The sequence below is a fragment of the Gekko japonicus genome, unplaced genomic scaffold (assembly GCF_001447785.1).
Source record: "Gekko japonicus isolate JY-2015 unplaced genomic scaffold, Gekko_japonicus_V1.1 scaffold257, whole genome shotgun sequence".
NCBI classification, from domain to species: Eukaryota; Metazoa; Chordata; class Lepidosauria; order Squamata; family Gekkonidae; genus Gekko; species Gekko japonicus.
In genome coordinates, this window is record NW_015171509.1 from 1204493 (window position 1) to 1222622 (window position 18130).

An 18130-nucleotide genomic window follows, 5' to 3' on the forward strand; every position below is an offset into this window, starting at 1 on the left:
AACTCTCCCACTCATTATTGCCCTACTGGCTGGCTGCCAAGTATTTTTGACCATGAGCCCACTCCCTCTCTAGTCCTCTTTTTGCCAAGGGGATGGCAAGGGAAGAAGACACTACTGCGCTGTTCCTTGGGAGGGTCACATATGGTATGGGACCCTTCCATTTGCAGGTCCTTACTTTATTTAAGGGAAACGAGGCACAGTTTCTGGGCATGGAGACCAAGTTCCACAGCAGTCTTCTCTCACTGAACTCCATGCCCTGAAATCATCTCTCAACCAAACAAGAGAGCGCAAAGTGGAAGAAATCCATGACCCAGAGGAACCCAGGAGGGGAAATGGGAGGCTTACAAGATTAAGTTGTCTAGCAAACGAAGCCCAGGGAAATTCTGTCTGAGCTACAGTGCAATCCTACGGAGAGTTACACCGAAGTCAGTGGGTTTACAGCAAAGTAACTCACCACGGGGTTTCGCCGGGAGTGGATCTGCAGCCACCCAGACCCTCTAATTGTTGCAAAAGGGGTCTGCGCTATGCCGACATGCATGGATTGAAGCAATGACTTTAACATCAACGCTGACTATACTACACTGTGAGTGATCTGCCCCTACGTTTCGCCACCATATTCAATGCTGATCGACGCTAGCACTTTATAAACTGGCATAAATAAATAAGTCAACATTTCATGAACGGAGGAGCTGAGCCACTGTGAATTTCAGATCCTCTGCAACAGAACTGTTTAGTAGTCATCGTAAATACGGAACAATGGCCTACAAAGCAAGGCTAGGTAGGGCCCACAGTTCTGAAGGGACAAGGATCGGCCAACTTGACCTAGGGGGGCTTTCAACAGGAATTGAGGAGGATGGGTAGGGAGCTGAGGCATGGCCAACCTGGAGCAAAAAGCCTGTCATACGGGAAGGAATAAATATAGGAGTATAATTAATATTAAACAGATTAATGAAAGCCCCTTTCCCACCCCAAATTCCCTGGCACCATCATATGGGACTTTGGAAAACATTCTTACTCGATGCAGGACCCTGCCAACTCAAGAGACAGAGTAGCAAAACTCAGCCTTTTCAGCACTTGAACCGCTCACTTCAGAAGCATTTAACTTTCTGTAACACCGAACAGACACCAACTAAGTTCCGTCACTTGCCACAGAGATATTTATTTATATATGTCACTTGCAGTCCACCTTGCTCCCCGAGACTCAAGGCAGCTCTGCGGTAGCCAGAAAAGGCCAGGCGCAAGTAGTACAAGAGAAAGGAGAGTAGAACTGTAGTCTTTGCCAGTAAATGACTGTCTGCTTGTACCTTCCCAATCCAGTGTGTGGAAGAAATTCGCTTCAGTGGGGCTGCTCTGCGGAGAGTCCGGCTCTGCAGGGGCACTGTCAGAAGACGGTTCGGACTTGGAAGTCTCGGCTTCATACTGGGCAGTGGATCCTGGTTGTCTGGGCAGTTCCGGCTTACCTGACAAATGAAAAACACAAACCGAAGGAACTTAGAAATGGCGCTTCTGTCAAACATCCAACCCCCATGGCAAGGTAGCAAATTTTTAAGATGGACATGAGGGGTTTATGCTTGCACACACACATCCTGACACAGAAGCCCCCTGAAAGAGATTTTTGTTCTCCTTACCGAATTTTGTTAAGATCTCTTGCTGTTCCTCTCGGCTGGAGAAAAGGATCTTGGGATTCAAACCCTTGATGTTCAAGTTATCCCACGGGGCTCGTTCGGTGCTGGGCCTATCCCGAGGCTCCACTTCAACTTCCAGGTTCACTTGAAACAAGTCGGGATATTTCTCTTGGATATCACATGCATCCAGATCATACCTGCGGTGATCATTTTATGCAGTCAGACAAGTCAACAGTTTTGTTTTGGAAAAGATCAGCTGCCATCACTGCCCTGTGCAAACCCCAATGAGTGGAAGCAGGTTTGCATTCACTTCCAAGTGGTATGCATAGCACCCCTTTCCAAGCGGACTGCACTCTAAATTACATGTTTCGCTAGCCTGCTTGAAGATCCCTAGCGTTATGACATACAGGTCCAAACAAGTAGGCTATTTTGCAGCAGTAATCTGTCATCCTTTAAAAACAAGATTCAGCATAAATATACCAATCAAAACAGCTCGCCGTTTTTCCATTTTTTGTGGAAACTTGGTTCAATTAAAAAAAACACAAAGCAATTAAAAAAAACACAAAGCAACGTGTTGCTAAACTGTGGGTTACAACTGTTATGGGCTCTGGCCAGGAGCTTCAAGGATCGCAGAAATCCCAAGGAAACGATACACGAGTTCCAGGTTTGCTTACAAAGAGGTTTTTAATAAAGCATCAGAACTTACTAAAAATGCAGGCTAAGCTTCCGTCGGCTGGGTCTCGAGCGCGCACACGCACAGCAAAGCTTGCCGGAATATGAGGCCACATGCATAACTAAACCTAGATGCCTTATACCTTAAATGCTGGCTACCAGTCAAGAAATATTAATTAAGCTACGGATGAGCCAGTCTGTCTTGCACCTGGCATCCCATGGGGGGGGGGGGGGAAGAAGCCAGGCTGCTCAGATAAGGGCTGCTTACAAGCATGAGAGGGAGAGAGAGAGCAGCTACGCACCATCCTCCCACAAGACTCAAGGAAGCTAAGCACCAGCATGTAACAAGGATGGAGTCACCCAGGCCACAAAACAGCACACTAAGTACGTCGATAGTCGGACGGAAATGCCACTGGCATTGATGGGATATGATCCCAAGTATGCATGTTTTAATTTTCTTTAATGGGGTACAGGCTTCAGACGGAAAAAAAAAAGATAACTGCTGCTTAGCGCATTACTACATTTAGGGAGAATTGCAATTCACTGGCGAAAGGATATCCGGGGCACTCATAGGCCAGTGCAGACATTGCTCTGGATCCCGCGTTAAGGCTCCAAGGATGGACAGGATTTCCATCAACAGAAGGAGACTCCCTTGCTTCCCCCCTCCCACTGCAGCCCAAGCAGACTCCTAAAATATTGTTTGGGGTGGGGGGAGTCAGAGGACCACCAAGAACCGCAGGAGTGAAGCAGAAGTGGGGTATCGGCGAAAACTGCGAAAACTGCCCCCCCCTTGCACGAGAAGTCCTCTGTGGGACCTATAACATTCATTAGGTGAAGACAGACCCTTTGGGGGCATACAAGGTCATATGCTCTCTCCCACTAGCTCCTTCCCTCTTGTGTGCAGTCTCATGGTATGTGGCTCAGCATTGCACGATCCAACATGCTTGAGTCACTGCCAAAAGAGTTGAGAAAATGTGCCTGGAAATAGTTTTAGTGACATACTTTGCGAATTTTACAGTGGTGGCATTTCGAGGTACGAATCCTGTATGGAACTGGATCTGGAACATCTTCATCGACGCCATCTTGTAAGGGAACAGAAAAATGAAAACAGGATGTATAATCTAAGAGGAGCACTGAAAGGATGATCATTTTCAGACAAATTACACACTTGGTTGCTATCTTCCTCTGACTTTTGCCGTGACAGCAAGCAACTTCAGGGAAGGGACATGTTTTCTCACAGCAACTTATCACTGTGATGAAATGCTTAAAAGAGTTAACATTATGACAGTCATGCACTACCCAAGGGCTCCAAGTGGCTTACAAATGATGAACGGACCACTCAAAGCCACGGCCAACAACTTAAATGACATTCAACGCTGTGGAATGCACAGTTCTACAAAGCTTAAAACAAAATAAGTCTAAATACAATATTTTAAGAATTAAGTGGTACAGGAAGAAAACTTACAAGTTTCAGAGCCAACTTAAAACTTCAGCACTTGTTCTGTGGACAGAACACTGATAAACTGGTATGTCGTTTGATCAGTACCTGAGCATTCTATGAAAGGAGTGACCAATATGGATTGCCACCAATACATGGACTCATCTTCAAATGGGGAACCAAAGACTTTCTACTTTCAAAGATTTATTCCCCTGTTGCTCCATCAATAGGTAGAGTTGCCAGGTCCCCTCATCGCAGCAGCAGGGGGATTTGTGGGGCGTTCTGGGATGTCCCCAATGCAATGACATCACCCACCACTGCATCGGTGACATTGCATGGTGACACTCTGGTTTGAGGGCAAAACTCTATGGCAGATATGAGGTATCTCTGAAAGCGATATGAAACTGAAAATGAAGCTTTTCCAATCTGTGTGGTCCAATCCTGCCAGAGAAGGGAGTTCTGCTGTTTGGTGAAAACCACTAAGGGACCAAACATTAGTTGGGTCATAACCAGCCTTGACTAATGAGAACCTGTACAAGGAGAACCAGATCTTTTTTCTTCTGTATGATCTGGGACCACGGGGGCCAATCCTCCTGCCACGCTTTCCTAATGTAGGGCAACTGCAGTAATTCTCGCCCAGGTCTAGAAGGGACCACATTCAGCCTGCGCTGAAAGCGCTGCACTAGTTGCCAATAGCGTGCCGGATTCGCTTCAAAGTGCTGGTTCTTACCTATAAAGCCCTACATGGCCAGGGTCCAACCTACCTGAGGGACCACCTTTCCCCGTATGTTCCCCCAAGAGCACTACGGTCAGGGGCCCAAAATTTGTTAGCTATTCCGGGCCCCAAGGAGATCAAACTAGCCGCTACTAGGACCAGGGCTTTTTCGGTGGCGGCTCCTACCTGGTGGAATGAGCTCCCAGGGGAGATCCGGGCCCTGCGGGATCTTATGCAGTTCCGCAGGGCCTGCAAGACGGAGCTCTTCCACCAGGCTTTTGAGTAGGAGCCACCACCACCCCCGCCACTATACTATCACCATGGTGGGCTGGATGAAGCCCTGAGGAAACATCCGAACATGGAAGAAACCCTAAGCCGTCAACTTGGAACTCGGACATACAATCCGTCATCTTTGCACTATGACATCACTGAGCACTTTGTTTGTATAGGACTTTAAGATGTACTATGTTTTTAAATTTATTATGTATATTATGTTTTTATTATGGCGAGGTTTTGCCTTGCCTCTGTAAGCCGCCCTGAGCCTATGGGAAGGGCGGGGTATAAATGTGAATAATAAATAAATAAATAAATAAATAAAATGTTACTACAAAGGAGCTTATTCTCACAAAACGGCACAGAGTTCTTGAGACCCGAAAGGATACAGTTCTGTAGCGTTACCTTGGCTTGGAGTCTGCCACCCAAAGTGGACCTGGCGTGATAGATGACAATGAGAACATCTCCTTGGACTGTTATGTTGAGTGGGATTACTGCTTTGCCATCTTCAGTTTTAAAATCCCTAAAGGGGGGAAAGAAAGCAAACATTGCATAAGCATTCAATAGGGTTCATAAACATCACGGCCATCTGTTGCAGCTGGCGTTCTCCAGCTCCCCCCACACACACACACCATGCCAATTTAGAAAATCCAGCACTTTAAGCTTCTGATTGAAGGCAATACTGCAACTAAAAATAGAAAATGCGTCCTAAAAAAACTGCACCATGGAACAATGTAGAGTTCTACCTTAGGATGGCATGTAATGATTTAACAAACACAACGTATTTATTGAATTTATTTATTTATTGGTTCAATTTGTACCCCACTCTCCCTGCAAAGCAGGCTCAGGGCGGCTCACATCAATCAAACCTAAGTTGACACATAAATCACAATTAAAATCCACATACAATCATTTTAAACAATACATATATACGACCAAATTCATAAAGTGCTGGTGATGGTCGGTTTGCCTGCATAGCTATTGTTAACTTGGAAGTCAGCAGAAGTGAATCCACATTTGTGATACACAGGAATTCCAGGAAGTTCCTATACACTAAAATTGAGGCCTAGATCCAGTGTTTGTATTAGTATTACTAGTATTAGTCTCATATCTGTTTGTATATTTGTCATGTTTTGTTTGAAAATAACAAAAATCATTTTTTAAAAAAAAAATCAAAGCCTAAATCCAAAGAGGTCCAAGACTGGCCATGCCCAGAAGGAATCTTGTCTTCCCCCCCCCTGGCCAGTATTAACCATTACTCTAAGAAGCCCCAACAGTTATAAATAAGGTGGCCATATTTGATTTGATTTGTATCCTGCCCTTCCAGCCGAAGCCGGGGCTTGGTTGAGAAATGCAAACTCAAATGATCCTCAGACAAACAGCTACTCAACTCTTTGGAGCTGAGAACTGGAGACATCCCCCCCCCCCTTGCAGTGGCTTCATGCATGTCAAGTGATATTTTGCAAAAAGGGGGATATCCTGGGTTTGGGGGTGCAGTAGATGGAAGGAATGGCTGTTGGAGAAACAGAAGTCTTAAGTCCTTTTTGTCTTCAGTTGTGTGAATGTCTAAATTATTAAACTGCATCCCAGTGTGTACCCCTTTTTCATAGCTGGATGGATTGCACGTGTAAAGCTTACTTGATTATTAACATGCGTGTATAAGCACCGATTCAACACGTAGGGAGGTAGGTGAGCGTACAAGATGAAGGCCTCAGGGCTCCACTGGGCACATAGAAGCCCAGGTGATATTGTGATCTAGAAACCTGTAATAATGCTGATTCTGAGAATCAGATTGGTATACTAGAGAAACCTGGACCAGAAAGATCTGGGTTCAAGTCTCCCTTTGGCTGTGAAGCTCACTGAGCTGATGGCCATCTCAACCTAACCTAGGTCACAAGATCGTTGGGGATGGAAGGTGTGTTATGCTAAGCGCCATGGAGGAAGAGCAGGATATACCAAACACACACATGCATATATATATATATACATACACCTATCTATCTATCCATCTATCTATCTAGACAAAAGAAACATATGCAGTCTTTTCTCTGTGACCTGTTTCTGTGCAAGTGCTCTTCAGACTAAAACCCAAGGGTGCAGAGCTTCTAGGAAAGATAGCTTTCCTACAAGTGGAAAATGTTCTCTGGCCCAGTACAGGTGGATTTCTTTTCCACCCCATAACAACTCCAAACTATTCCTGTTATTCAGGTCTGTAGGAGAATTTCAGACATTTTAGAAGGGCAATGAAGATGCAAAACCACAGTCCAGAAATTAAATTCATATAAATCTGTGCTTACTTCAAAAACACTCAGTCACCTCAAAGACTAACAAGTACATTGCAGCTGGAGCTGTCCAAGGGCTCCAGCTGTGGATCTTAAGGTGTTTTACCGTTAAATTTTGCTACAGCTGCTCTGGTTATACTGTTTTTTAGCACTGTCTTCTAATTGTGTAATCTCCTTTAAGTCTCAACGCGAAGGAGAAACTATAAATGAAGATTTAAGCCCAAGGTGCCCAAGGACTTTAAAAAAAATTATTTTGTGTGTGCTTATGTGTGCGCACGCCCGTGCCTGGAAGTCATGGCAACCTCTGGCAACTTCTATTGGGGCATGGGGAACATTCAGAGAAGTGGCTTGGTAGCCTGCCTCTAGCCTCCCAGCCCTGGTATTCCTTGGAGGTCTCCCATTCAAATACTTGCCAGGGTTGGCCCTGCTCAGCTTCCGAGATCTGACGAGATCGGGCTTGCCTGGCCTATCCAGGTCAGGGCAGGACTTTTTGTTTGTTTAATCTTGCGGCAAGAGGATTTCAAATCATGGCCCACGTGGAATATTTCCACTTACTTCATTTTATCATATTCTTGTGAGGTAGTGGCTACTCTCTCATCTCCAACGTAGACTTCGCAGAAGGGCCTGCAGCCGTTGCGTTGCTTGTTGAAAAGAGGGACCGGAGTCATGACAATCGATTTTACGAGGATTGGTTTGCTGTGAGGAATGATGGGCTCTTCTGCCATCATGTCGCACATGTATTCTATGTACCTGTGGAGGGGGAAAAACAATTAATGCAGCAAGCACAGAGAGCTTCAAGCTAAGGAATATTTACCAAACCAGCTGTGACGCAACAGCACGTGCCATGGGAAGTCTTATTTAGCTTTGCATATAAGACCACAGGAATTATTCTTTATACTTTTCTCTATCACATTCACTAGACATTGGTGGCACGCAGGGCTTTTTTTGTAGAAAAAGCCCAGCAGGAACTCATTAGCATAATAGGCCACACCCAACAGCAGAAACTCATTAGCATATTAGGTCACACCCCTGACAACACAGCTCATTAGCCTATTAGGCCACACCCCCATGTTACCAGAAGTGTGCTCATCCAGCCACACCCACCTTTTGCTTCTTATTCTGTTTACTTTGTTGTCAAAACTCAGGGCGTTTTTTGTAGCAGGAACTTCTTTGCATGTTAGGCCACACACCCCTAATGTAGCTAGTCCTAATGAGTTTCTGCTGTTAGGTTTGGCCTATTATGCTAATGAGTTCCTGCTGGGCGTGGCCAACTCAGGAGCCAGCCAGAACTCCGTTCCTGCCCCAAAATAGCCCTGGTGGCACATGCTTTAGGTATTTTTGGTACCTGGAAAAAAAAAACCAAGCTCTTCTCATTTATAATAGCTTCTTTAGAGATTCTGATTCGCTACAAGCGATTGTATTCAAGAGTGTCTTAACTGACACTTATTTCCAAATCAGGAATTTACTACGGAACGGGTGGCTTTCGTCAGTACTCTGGGGATATTAAAACTTAACATGTGATAAGAAGCAGAACCAGAGCAGCTGGCCCCCATCCCCTCTGGTACTCTTGCCTGTCAGTCACATGTTCGGCTTCACATTTGCACAGGGGGATACGCAAAAGGAACCCAACGAGGACAGGCCCAGCCCACCAAGGACAGGCTCCACCAACAAGGATGGGCCCCAGCTGCATAGTCATTGAACACTGGAACAGCAGCTGGGGCTAGGAGGCTGTGGGCAGTGTAATATTAATCCCCCGCCCACTTGGAACTTGAACACCCACGTAGGGCTACGCGCTGACACACTGCAGTGCTCTGATGCTGAGCTGATTTGCGAAGAGAAATAACTTTCCACAGAGTATACTTAATAAAAAAGGACCTCTCTTCAAGCAGAAATGCATGTTTCTGTAAATCCCACACCTTTTATGTGACGGCCAAATGCCTGGCGGACTGCGTTTCATGCTGAACATGTAAACCGCGGCCTCGGCGGTAGTGAAGAGACGACAAAAGCATAAAAACGAGCAGACGACGACCGCTGAGGCTGCTCTTCCGTCCTACAAATGTACAGCAAATGGAAAGATCAGCCAGAATCCAGTCAACGGTTACTAGCTGCACATGCTAGCTTTCTCCAGAGAAGTGTGATGGGAGTGTTTACTTAAAACGCCATTAAGACTACAATATCCAGATCGGAAATGAACAAATAACATTCACTACTACTGGATCAATGCCTATAATGAAAATGTCTCCATTTATGGTATGGAGAAAGGCCCTCCACCCAACAACTCACTCAAATATTTCAATTATTGTGACTGCTATCTGCTGTAGACTAGTAGCTGGCAGAAAGGGGGGGGGAATGAAGAAAGGAGCCAACAGGATCCCAGCACTCAAGCTCTTGGTTATGCTAACAAGTCTGTCTGGACCAGGACAATCCAATTTGTATTAATGCAACAACAATATATCTAATCCATTGTACAAATATGCTTTACAGAAAATAAGGACGTCCCAAGATGAAAATTAAGATGTCAACAGATGAAAATGAATGGACGAACTCCCCCGGAGTTGATATTCGTTTCGAGGCGTCTTTTTCATACATAAAACCTCCTAACAAGAAACATATCAATTACTCATTACAGGAAAATAATTGATATGTTTCTTGTTAGGAGGTTTTAGGTATGAAATAGACGCCTCGAAACGAATATCAACTCTGGGGGAGTTCGTCCATTCATTTTGGGACGTCCTTATTTTCTGTAAAGCATATTTGTACAATGGATTAGATATATTGTTGTTGCATTAATACAAATTGGATTATGCACAGTTTGCACAGTTTGCAGTAATTCTATCGTGGTTATTATTGTTATACTGCAACCCCCCTCTATCCATCGTGGACCAGGACAATGGCAGAATACCTCACTTCCTGCTGCCAGGTCAGACCCAAAAGGGACATACTGCTAAGAGCTAAATGGCTAGAATGTAAACTCCTCCTTTTAGGGAGTGAAGACATGGGACGGACTCCCCAAAGCAGAATATAAATTCTCAGGACATGAGGAAGAAGCTCTCTTATTCTTGCGTCCGGCTCTCAGGAGCACAAGGTCTAAGCTTTGACCTAGGGTCTCCCACTTGTCCACATGGCAAGGGAGAAGGAAAAGAGGTCTCAAGAGATCTAAATTAATGATGAACTTTAAAACAACTGCAGCTTCAAGTGAAGCTAGCCTGCCTTAATTACACGTAAGTTAGTAAGTACCTAGTGTAGGGGAGGAGAAATGCATGCTTTCACCTTTTCTTTGTTACCTTACTCAGCCCAAAAGCTTGAACAGTAGTAGACTTTTAACTTGGAGATACTGCCAGGGTTGTTCATGGCAGTGAGTAGTACCCAGTTTTGCTTTTGGCACCCCTGGGGGAATGAGGGGAAGGGTCAGCATCACCAAGTAGAGACTTGGGACGGCTGCAGGGTTTTTCTGTCCTTCCAGGGTGCTAGTAAGTCCATTTCTTCCCATATGGAATTAGGCACCTGCAGCCCCAAAAGCTTTAAGTCTTTCCCTGTAGGAAGGTGCTCCAACCCTTGGTCATTCTGACTGCCCTTTCTGCAACTTGTACAGTTCAATCATATCTGCTCTTGGAATGGTATGAACAAAAGCACCATGCAGTATTCCAAATGCTGCAGGAGCCATAAATTCATATGGAAAATATGCTGGCCATCCTGTTTCTCAGTTTCTTTCTTAGCACAGAACTCCCCTTTTCCACAGTCATTAGACACCAAGTTAATGTTTACTGGGCTACTGAGCAGGACGCCAAGTTCTACTGCCAATTCACTTTCCATTAGGGTATAAGGGACGGAGATCGCTTGACCCGGCCTCTGTCATGTACACTGAATCTCATAAACCTTTTTGAGGCCCATACATCAGTTTGGAGCAATCCCTCTGCACTTCAGTCAACCTTTTCAAGTAATCTGGTGTGACACACAAACTTCACTACCTCACCTCAGACTTCAGACCATTTATGAATAAGCTGAATGGTGTAGGCCCCGGTACAGATCCTTAGGGGATCCATCCCACTGCTGATTTCCCTCCACTGTGAAAACTATCCTTTTATTTCAGCATTCTGCTTCCTGTCCTTCAACCAGTCAACAGCCCATAAGATGCTTCCCCTGATGGGCTGGGCCAACTGGAGTGTTTCCATCTGCACAGTGCAAGTTCCCTACCCTCCTACTGCAGGTCAAAATGCTGCATCTCAGGGGACATTTCAGGCTGCAGCAGGGGAGGGGAGGCACAAGTCATGCTCCACGATAGAAGCAGGTCCAGCCCTTCAGCTGCTAAGTTTACTCAGAACACTGCCTGATGGATTCTGTCAAAAGATTCCTGAAGTCCACGTGTATAACCTTCTGGTCAGTCACCCGTACCCACATGTTTGTAGACACTCAAAAGACTACTGGTGAGGCAGCACTTCCTTTTGCAAGATGCTGATTCTTCCTTTGTTGCCTCTTGCACAGGAAAGAATCATTTGTGGTGGCATTGTGCCATAGCCACCTGAGACGGCCCTTGGACATTTTTGACACAGAGAGCGCAAAAGCCAACTCATGCATTCCGCCTGTTCCTGTTCCCTGGAGGCTTTTAAGAATAAGCCTGGCAGAAAGTTCACTAGTGGGTCAATCACTGTAGTTCCCCCCCTTCCAGGCCTGTCCAATGCCCCTAAAAATTGCAAATCTGTATCTTGATACATCAAGTACTATTATGCCAATTTGATCTTGGCCATTCATGGTGGATATTCAACGTAAATTTTCTGTGAGTGTGTAATAAATCCTGTAAACCTCGCTCGGTCAACATTGGGCGCTTCAAATGCAAACCCTACTTACAAGACAATGCACAATGCAAACATTCTTCGGATCTTGCTTCAGCCATATATGCATGTTCTTACAAATGCTGTAAAGGTTTTGAAGGTTCGGCGTGCGTCTTGCTGGCCAGCCACATTCAGAGACCTGTTATGGGGACACAGAACCAGGAGGTGAGGTGGAGATTAAGAGTCCCTTATTATACGGTGCAACAGACTGAACGGCAGAGGTTGTTTTGAGCATATTCACAACCTGCAATGCAGTCCCCTTCAGGACAGCCAACATGATGACTGACTTGGCCTTTGCAAACTATCTGGTACATCCCTGTGTGCCATGATTTTATAGGAACACACAACCTGCATAAAAATACAGTCATGACAGTTAGCTCCATTGTTTTTAATCCCACTGTAAGAGCTCAAAGTGTGGGGAGAGCGTTCTGTGACTGGGCTGCCAGCATAGAAAAGGCATTAATCCGGGTTACCACCCACCCTCCTCTGACGATGGCTTTGAGAGCAGGAGGCCCATCAGATACCCAGGTCCTAGCCAAGGGCATTCTAGACCAGCATTCTAGCTGAGGGCATTCTAGACCAGCATTCTAAACCAGCACCTAGAAATTACACCTGGAAACAAAACAACCAATCAGGTTCCTGAAGTGTTATAGTGAGATATGCGCTACTCTATTTACTCTGGCTGGCTGCCGAACTGAAGTTCTCAGATAATCTTCAAAAGCAGTCTGGAGCAAACATGAGTTTGCTGCCACGTAACCTACATGAGTGCCTTCATGGGCCATGTGTTGATCTTGTGATTTGTAGTGTGTATGTGTGTGTGTATGTAACACACACACACAAAGAGCAGCACCCAACAACGGACAGGATACAGCACAGAACCCTGCATAACCTAAAGAGACATTGCACAAGGTCTTGTCTACTAATCTTTAAGGCCTAACAAGTCAAAGTTATAACAGCAAATGTCAAAGGACATATGGTTTTGCAGGGTGCTGGCACTTCTGGGGTTCACTGTTCCTTAAAAAAAAAAAGGCAGAGGCAGACAGACAGAGGGTTAGTAGGACCATGTCTATGGGCATTTTTCTAAGTCAGAGGCCCTCAATAATACTTTTGTATATTTATATTATATATCTATATTTATATATTTAGCTGGATGACAACCTGCCATCTGGTTGAGGGCTTTCAAGAGAAAAGTTCCAGAACGATCGATTGTAATTCTAGTCCACAAGAAGCAAGGCTAACCATGCAGAATTTTATGCATTTCTAGCAGTTATTGAAACGTTAAGTACATATAGATTATAATGTATCCATGAATCATTTTAATCGTTCTTTCAGATCTGAAGTTTATTCATACAATCACCAACACTCCATTGCCATTACTTTTCTGGAAACGGGAACCGATATCCTTTCCAATTTTCTGAAATAAGTTGATATCCCTGTTATACAAGGACAATACACAGATATACTCTTGGTTTAGCAAATTTGCATTCTGCCTTTCCTCCAAGGAACTTAAATTGACCCAATATTATCCCAGATAGTGCCTACTAACCAGAAAGGGGTCTATAGCAAAACAAAATGGCGTAACTATTAATCACTGCCCAGTTAAGCATTCCAAAAACTCAGAGAGTTCTTCCATGAGATAAAAAGAACCCCACTGGATTAGGTGAAGGTCCATGTATCTAGTTTCCTACAGTGGCCAAAGAGAGGCTTCTGGGAAGCTTCCAAGAAAGACCTGAATATGGCAGCTCTCTCTTCACCATTGTTCCCAGCATCTGGTATTTGCTCTGGACGTTTCGTTTAGCTGTCATGACTAATCACCAATGACAGACCTATCCTCCATTACCTTGTCTAAGCCTTTCTGAAAACCTTCTAGGCTAGTGGCCATCAGCGGCAGCTCTCTCTTCACCATTGTTCCCAGCATCTGGTATTTGCTCTGGACGTTTCGTTTAGCTGTCATGACTAATCACCAATGACAGACCTATCCTCCATTACCTTGTCTAAACCTTTCTGAAAACCTTCTAGGCTAGTGGCCATCAGCACACCTTGAGGTCATTAATTTAAAAAAAATTAGATTGGGTATTCATTAGCAATTGGCTAATTGGCAAAATCAAGAATGGAGATCAGTATGGTGAAGGCCAAGGAAGATTAGAGAAGAACAAAATACCACATGGAGCCAATAAAGTCAAGGATAGAAATTCCTAGATGGACACTAAGCCGCCAAACAGAAAAAGTTAGATAACACAACTAGTGCTGCTACATTTTGATGTCTTAGTCACTCTATTATCCTTTCACAGTGCAGTAAAAAAATAAAGAAAAATGCAGCAGATTTACACGTTACAGTGAAGAAGCCGTGGCAAAACAATATTGGCGTACAAACCCTATTGTGAAATCTTGAGGGTCGATACGTTCTTGGAGACAGATTGTAAACAGCATAGCGCCCAGGATGTTTCGAGTCCAAGAACAACCTCACATCTTCTATGTTATTTTTTATAGCAGACTCAACACCCTCTGCGGGAAAGGACATCACTGGGAGCAAGGAAAAGGGGGGAAAGTCAGCACTCGACTCCTCGTTTTCATAAAAAGCCAGTAAATGTACAGCTTAATAAACGGTGATCTTGTCATACCAGCAATCCGAGAAGTGACGTACGATATATCCAGATCTCCCTTTGCGTAACTAGAAGTTAAAAGACAAGAACTTGCGTTAAAAGTATCACATTTTGAGTTTGTTCAAATGCAAAACACAGAAACCTCTGTCTGGGAAGGACCTTAAGATGCAATAATCTGTTGCCCTTGTAATACCTGCTAAAGCCTCCCAGAAAACCCCACTCTCCCTCACATATCTGAGTTGTGCAAGTTATCTGATGTACCTGGAACAGCACTGCAGGTTAGCCTGGTGGGTACAAGTTCCCCATTCGCTGTGCCTCCTGACCAGAGTGCGATGGTTACAGAACATTCAAAAGTTGATTGTTTTGTTCATCAGAAATGACAAATGTCATGTAAAGGCTGGGGGAGAAACTGCAAAGAGGAGCTCAGGAGCACAGGAGTCAAGTTATTCAGCTGGTGGCTACTGATGCTGCAGCACTAGCTATAGTTTAAGCCACGTAAATTGAAGAGGCTACCTGGACTTGGCAAAGTGTGGCAGGGAGGGACATCTTAATCTTGTTCCGTAATATTAAAAAACCCTCAGTGAAACAGCACAGTGGACAAAGGGTTAAGGCCACCATCTCCCAGGGCAATGGTAAAAAGCCAGTAGGATGCGCTGCAAAGGGTAACTGTTGACAACATGACCCTCTACCAGCACCGCCCCAAACTACACCGCTCGGAGAGCCCTTCGGAACTTCACAGTCATAGAATACTGTGCTGGTGCCACTGAGCCAAAAAGTACAGGCAGACCAATACTGGGCTTGGGCTCTAACACCAACATCAGGTTGACAAACTCTCCCCCACCCACCAGTGCCAGGATCACCGTAGGTTGCTCTGCTCATTTAGGATCTGGCAGCTGTATATACTCTGCCACCCCCAACAGAATTAGGCAGAACAAGCCAATCTGCTTCGTCTTTCTTCTTTTGCAGCCCTATTCTGCGGTTTTTCACTTTGGCATATCCAATTCTGCTTTTGGAATTCCCATGGAGAGGCAAGGAGCTAAACAAATTTCTGGTGCTGCCATCCTACTTTGACAATTTTGCTAGCTTCTGAGATTTCACCAGGCATTACTCGCACGCTTTCAAGTGTAGTCCTCACAACATAAAGAGCTAGAAAGTTTGCTTTTTGCAAACACTAGTTGTAGCCTCCCACAAAATTATAACGTGAGCACAGCCCCGGGTATTACTTCAGAAGGGCACAATTGAAAAGCCCACTTATTGAAACAGTTAAATCTATGCTGCTTCACAAAACAGTAATTTGAAGATGATCTCAATAGGGGGGGAAAAGTAGGTTATTGTTGTATCACACATACAAACACTCTTCCTAAAAATGAATTCTGATAAACAGCAGTGAGCAAAGAAAATTTCAGGAAGCAGAAGTCTACAAGATGCTAGTGAGCATGGTACAAAGAGGGTATCAGTCTCAGGCAGTTACTAGTGAACAGAAAGGAGGAGAGAGTTACACAGAAACAGGTTAGCCAGGGTCAGCATCACAGATGCCAGTATTTGGCTTCCTTAACCGAGATGAGTGTGTTTACAATTGGAAAGGCTGGATTAGCACTGCTTTTAATGAAGAACTGCGGAGGCAGGAAATTGTAAAATATCGAATGCAATCCATGCATTTCCTCTATTCTTCCTCAGTCCTAGAAGTGGAATACGAAAGAGAGGTGGCTCCCCCTCAGGCAAAAAAAGAAGAATTTCAAGATGTGGGAATCAACTGAAAGTAATCCTAAATCATATAAAAGCATATTATGTTTCTCTTGCATTGACTAGATACTGGTTTTCTTTCCTTTTTCTTTTTAAAGAAAGCAAGGCATAACTTGATGTTTGGCCATATAATAGATTAAGTGGAGGATTGCCAAGTCCTCCCTGGCCACTGGTGGGGGATGGGAGGGGGTAGGGTTGCCAGCTCCAGGTTGGGAAACTCCTGGGGTAGAGCCTGGGGGAGGACAGGGACCTCAGTGGGGCACAAGGCCACAACGTCCACCTCCCAAAGCAGCCATCTTCTCCAGGGGAATTGATCTCTGTAAACTGGAGATGAGCGGTCATTTCAGGGGATCCCCAGGCCGCACCTGGAGGCTGGCATCCCTAGCTAAATCCGGCTGTGGGGTGAAGAGTTAATTGCGGTAGGTGAAAATTTTGCAAGCAAGAGTTCTAGTCAAGCCCTCTGCCTGGTATGTACAGATCAGGTGCTTGGATACAGAAAACTGAAGAACAGCAATTCATGCTTTCGTTCCATATAAAATACTGTGGCTTTGAAGGCTAACAAAGGCTAGCACAGATTAAAGGGTGGTTTATTCCATGAAGGGAGGATGAGACGGCAAAATTCTGAAGTGGTAGAAAGGAGACTGTGAATGGAAGATGACAGCCTGGTATGTACCCTGATAAGAGACTGCAAGCGGGAAACAAGCACAACTGCCAAAAAGGAGGCAGCATATTCCTCCCTGCTGAGCTAGTTTCCCATCCGCATGGAGTTTTTAATATGTGGATTAACATTCAAAGCTGAAATCTACCAATTTCCATCAGAAATGGCGGCGCTGCCACTTCACTCTCCTACATGCACAAACCAGGCCCTATGAGACCAACCAGACCTTCTCCTACAACGTCTGTATGCACCAGAACACTTAAGGGATATGTCCGTGGCGGCCACAGATTAGAGCTGGCTACCGAGGCCAACAAAATTATGAGGAAAATCTGAGTTTAGTTTTTATGATCTAAGCATACTGTGTAGCCACAGTAAAAATATTTGTCAGGGGCAATGTTCCCTCTAAGCTGTGGAGTCTTGTGAGCAAAAATTCTACTTTGTGAGCTACTGGCATTAAAGCTGTGAGCGAGCCATTTGGTGACTGCATAAATCAGTTTGCTCTGGAGCCACCCCTTCCTGGGCTGAGACAAAAATGTGTGAGCAGGAGGCTAAAAAAACTGCGAGCTAGCTCACATAAACTCAACTTAGAGGGAACACTGGTCAGGGGCAATGTTCCCTCCAAGCTGTGGGGTCTTGCGAGCAAAAATTCTCCTTTGTGAGCTACTGGTATTAAAGTTGTGAGCAAGCAATTTGGCTACTGCATAAATCACTTTGCCATGGAGCCCTCCTTCCTGAACTAAGACAAAAATGTGTGAGCAGGAGGCTAAAAAAACTGCGAGCTAGCTCACATAAACTCAACTTAGAGGGAACACTGGTCAGGGGGTCATGTCCAGTGTTCCCTCTAAGCTGGGCTAGTGTGAGCTAGCTCACAGTTTTTCAGCCTCCGGCTCACACGTTCTTGTCTTAGCTCAGGAAAGAGGGCTCCAGAGCAAACTGATTTACACAGCAGCCAAATCGCTCGCTCACAACTTTAACACCAGTAGCCCATAGACTTGAATTTTTGCTCACAGGACTCCACAGCTTAGAGGGAGCATTGGTCACGTTCCATACCTATCTGCCTCTCCCTAAATGCGTTCTTCTGTATCTGCTGACAAACCCCTCACATTTCCCTAAATGAGGCAAGATGCAGGCCTATGAACCAGTTCTGATGACCAAGCTTACCCTGGCTCAATCTCTCTGCTTCTAGACCGGCATGGCCATACCTGTCATCCTACCAACAGGCAGGGTTGCCAGGTCCTCCTTGGCCACCAGTTGGGTGATGGGGGACAGGCTGCCAAATCCAAGTTGGGAAA

General features: G+C 45.0%; 1 protein-coding gene across 1 annotated transcript in view; it reads right to left on the reverse strand.

The window, feature by feature from the left end:
- Positions 1-18130, reverse strand: part of GAK (cyclin G associated kinase) — a 109125-nt gene that overhangs the window by 30062 nt on the left and 60933 nt on the right. Inside the window, exons 12-20 of the mRNA XM_015419326.1 lie at positions 14456-14505; positions 14209-14357; positions 11851-11973; positions 8922-9055; positions 7561-7755; positions 5129-5246; positions 3300-3379; positions 1629-1822; positions 1305-1460 (exon numbers count right to left, since the gene is read on the reverse strand). Of these exons, the coding sequence (XP_015274812.1) occupies positions 1305-1460; positions 1629-1822; positions 3300-3379; positions 5129-5246; positions 7561-7755; positions 8922-9055; positions 11851-11973; positions 14209-14357; positions 14456-14505 (1199 nt within the window). The remainder of the gene's footprint in view (positions 1-1304; positions 1461-1628; positions 1823-3299; positions 3380-5128; positions 5247-7560; positions 7756-8921; positions 9056-11850; positions 11974-14208; positions 14358-14455; positions 14506-18130) is intronic.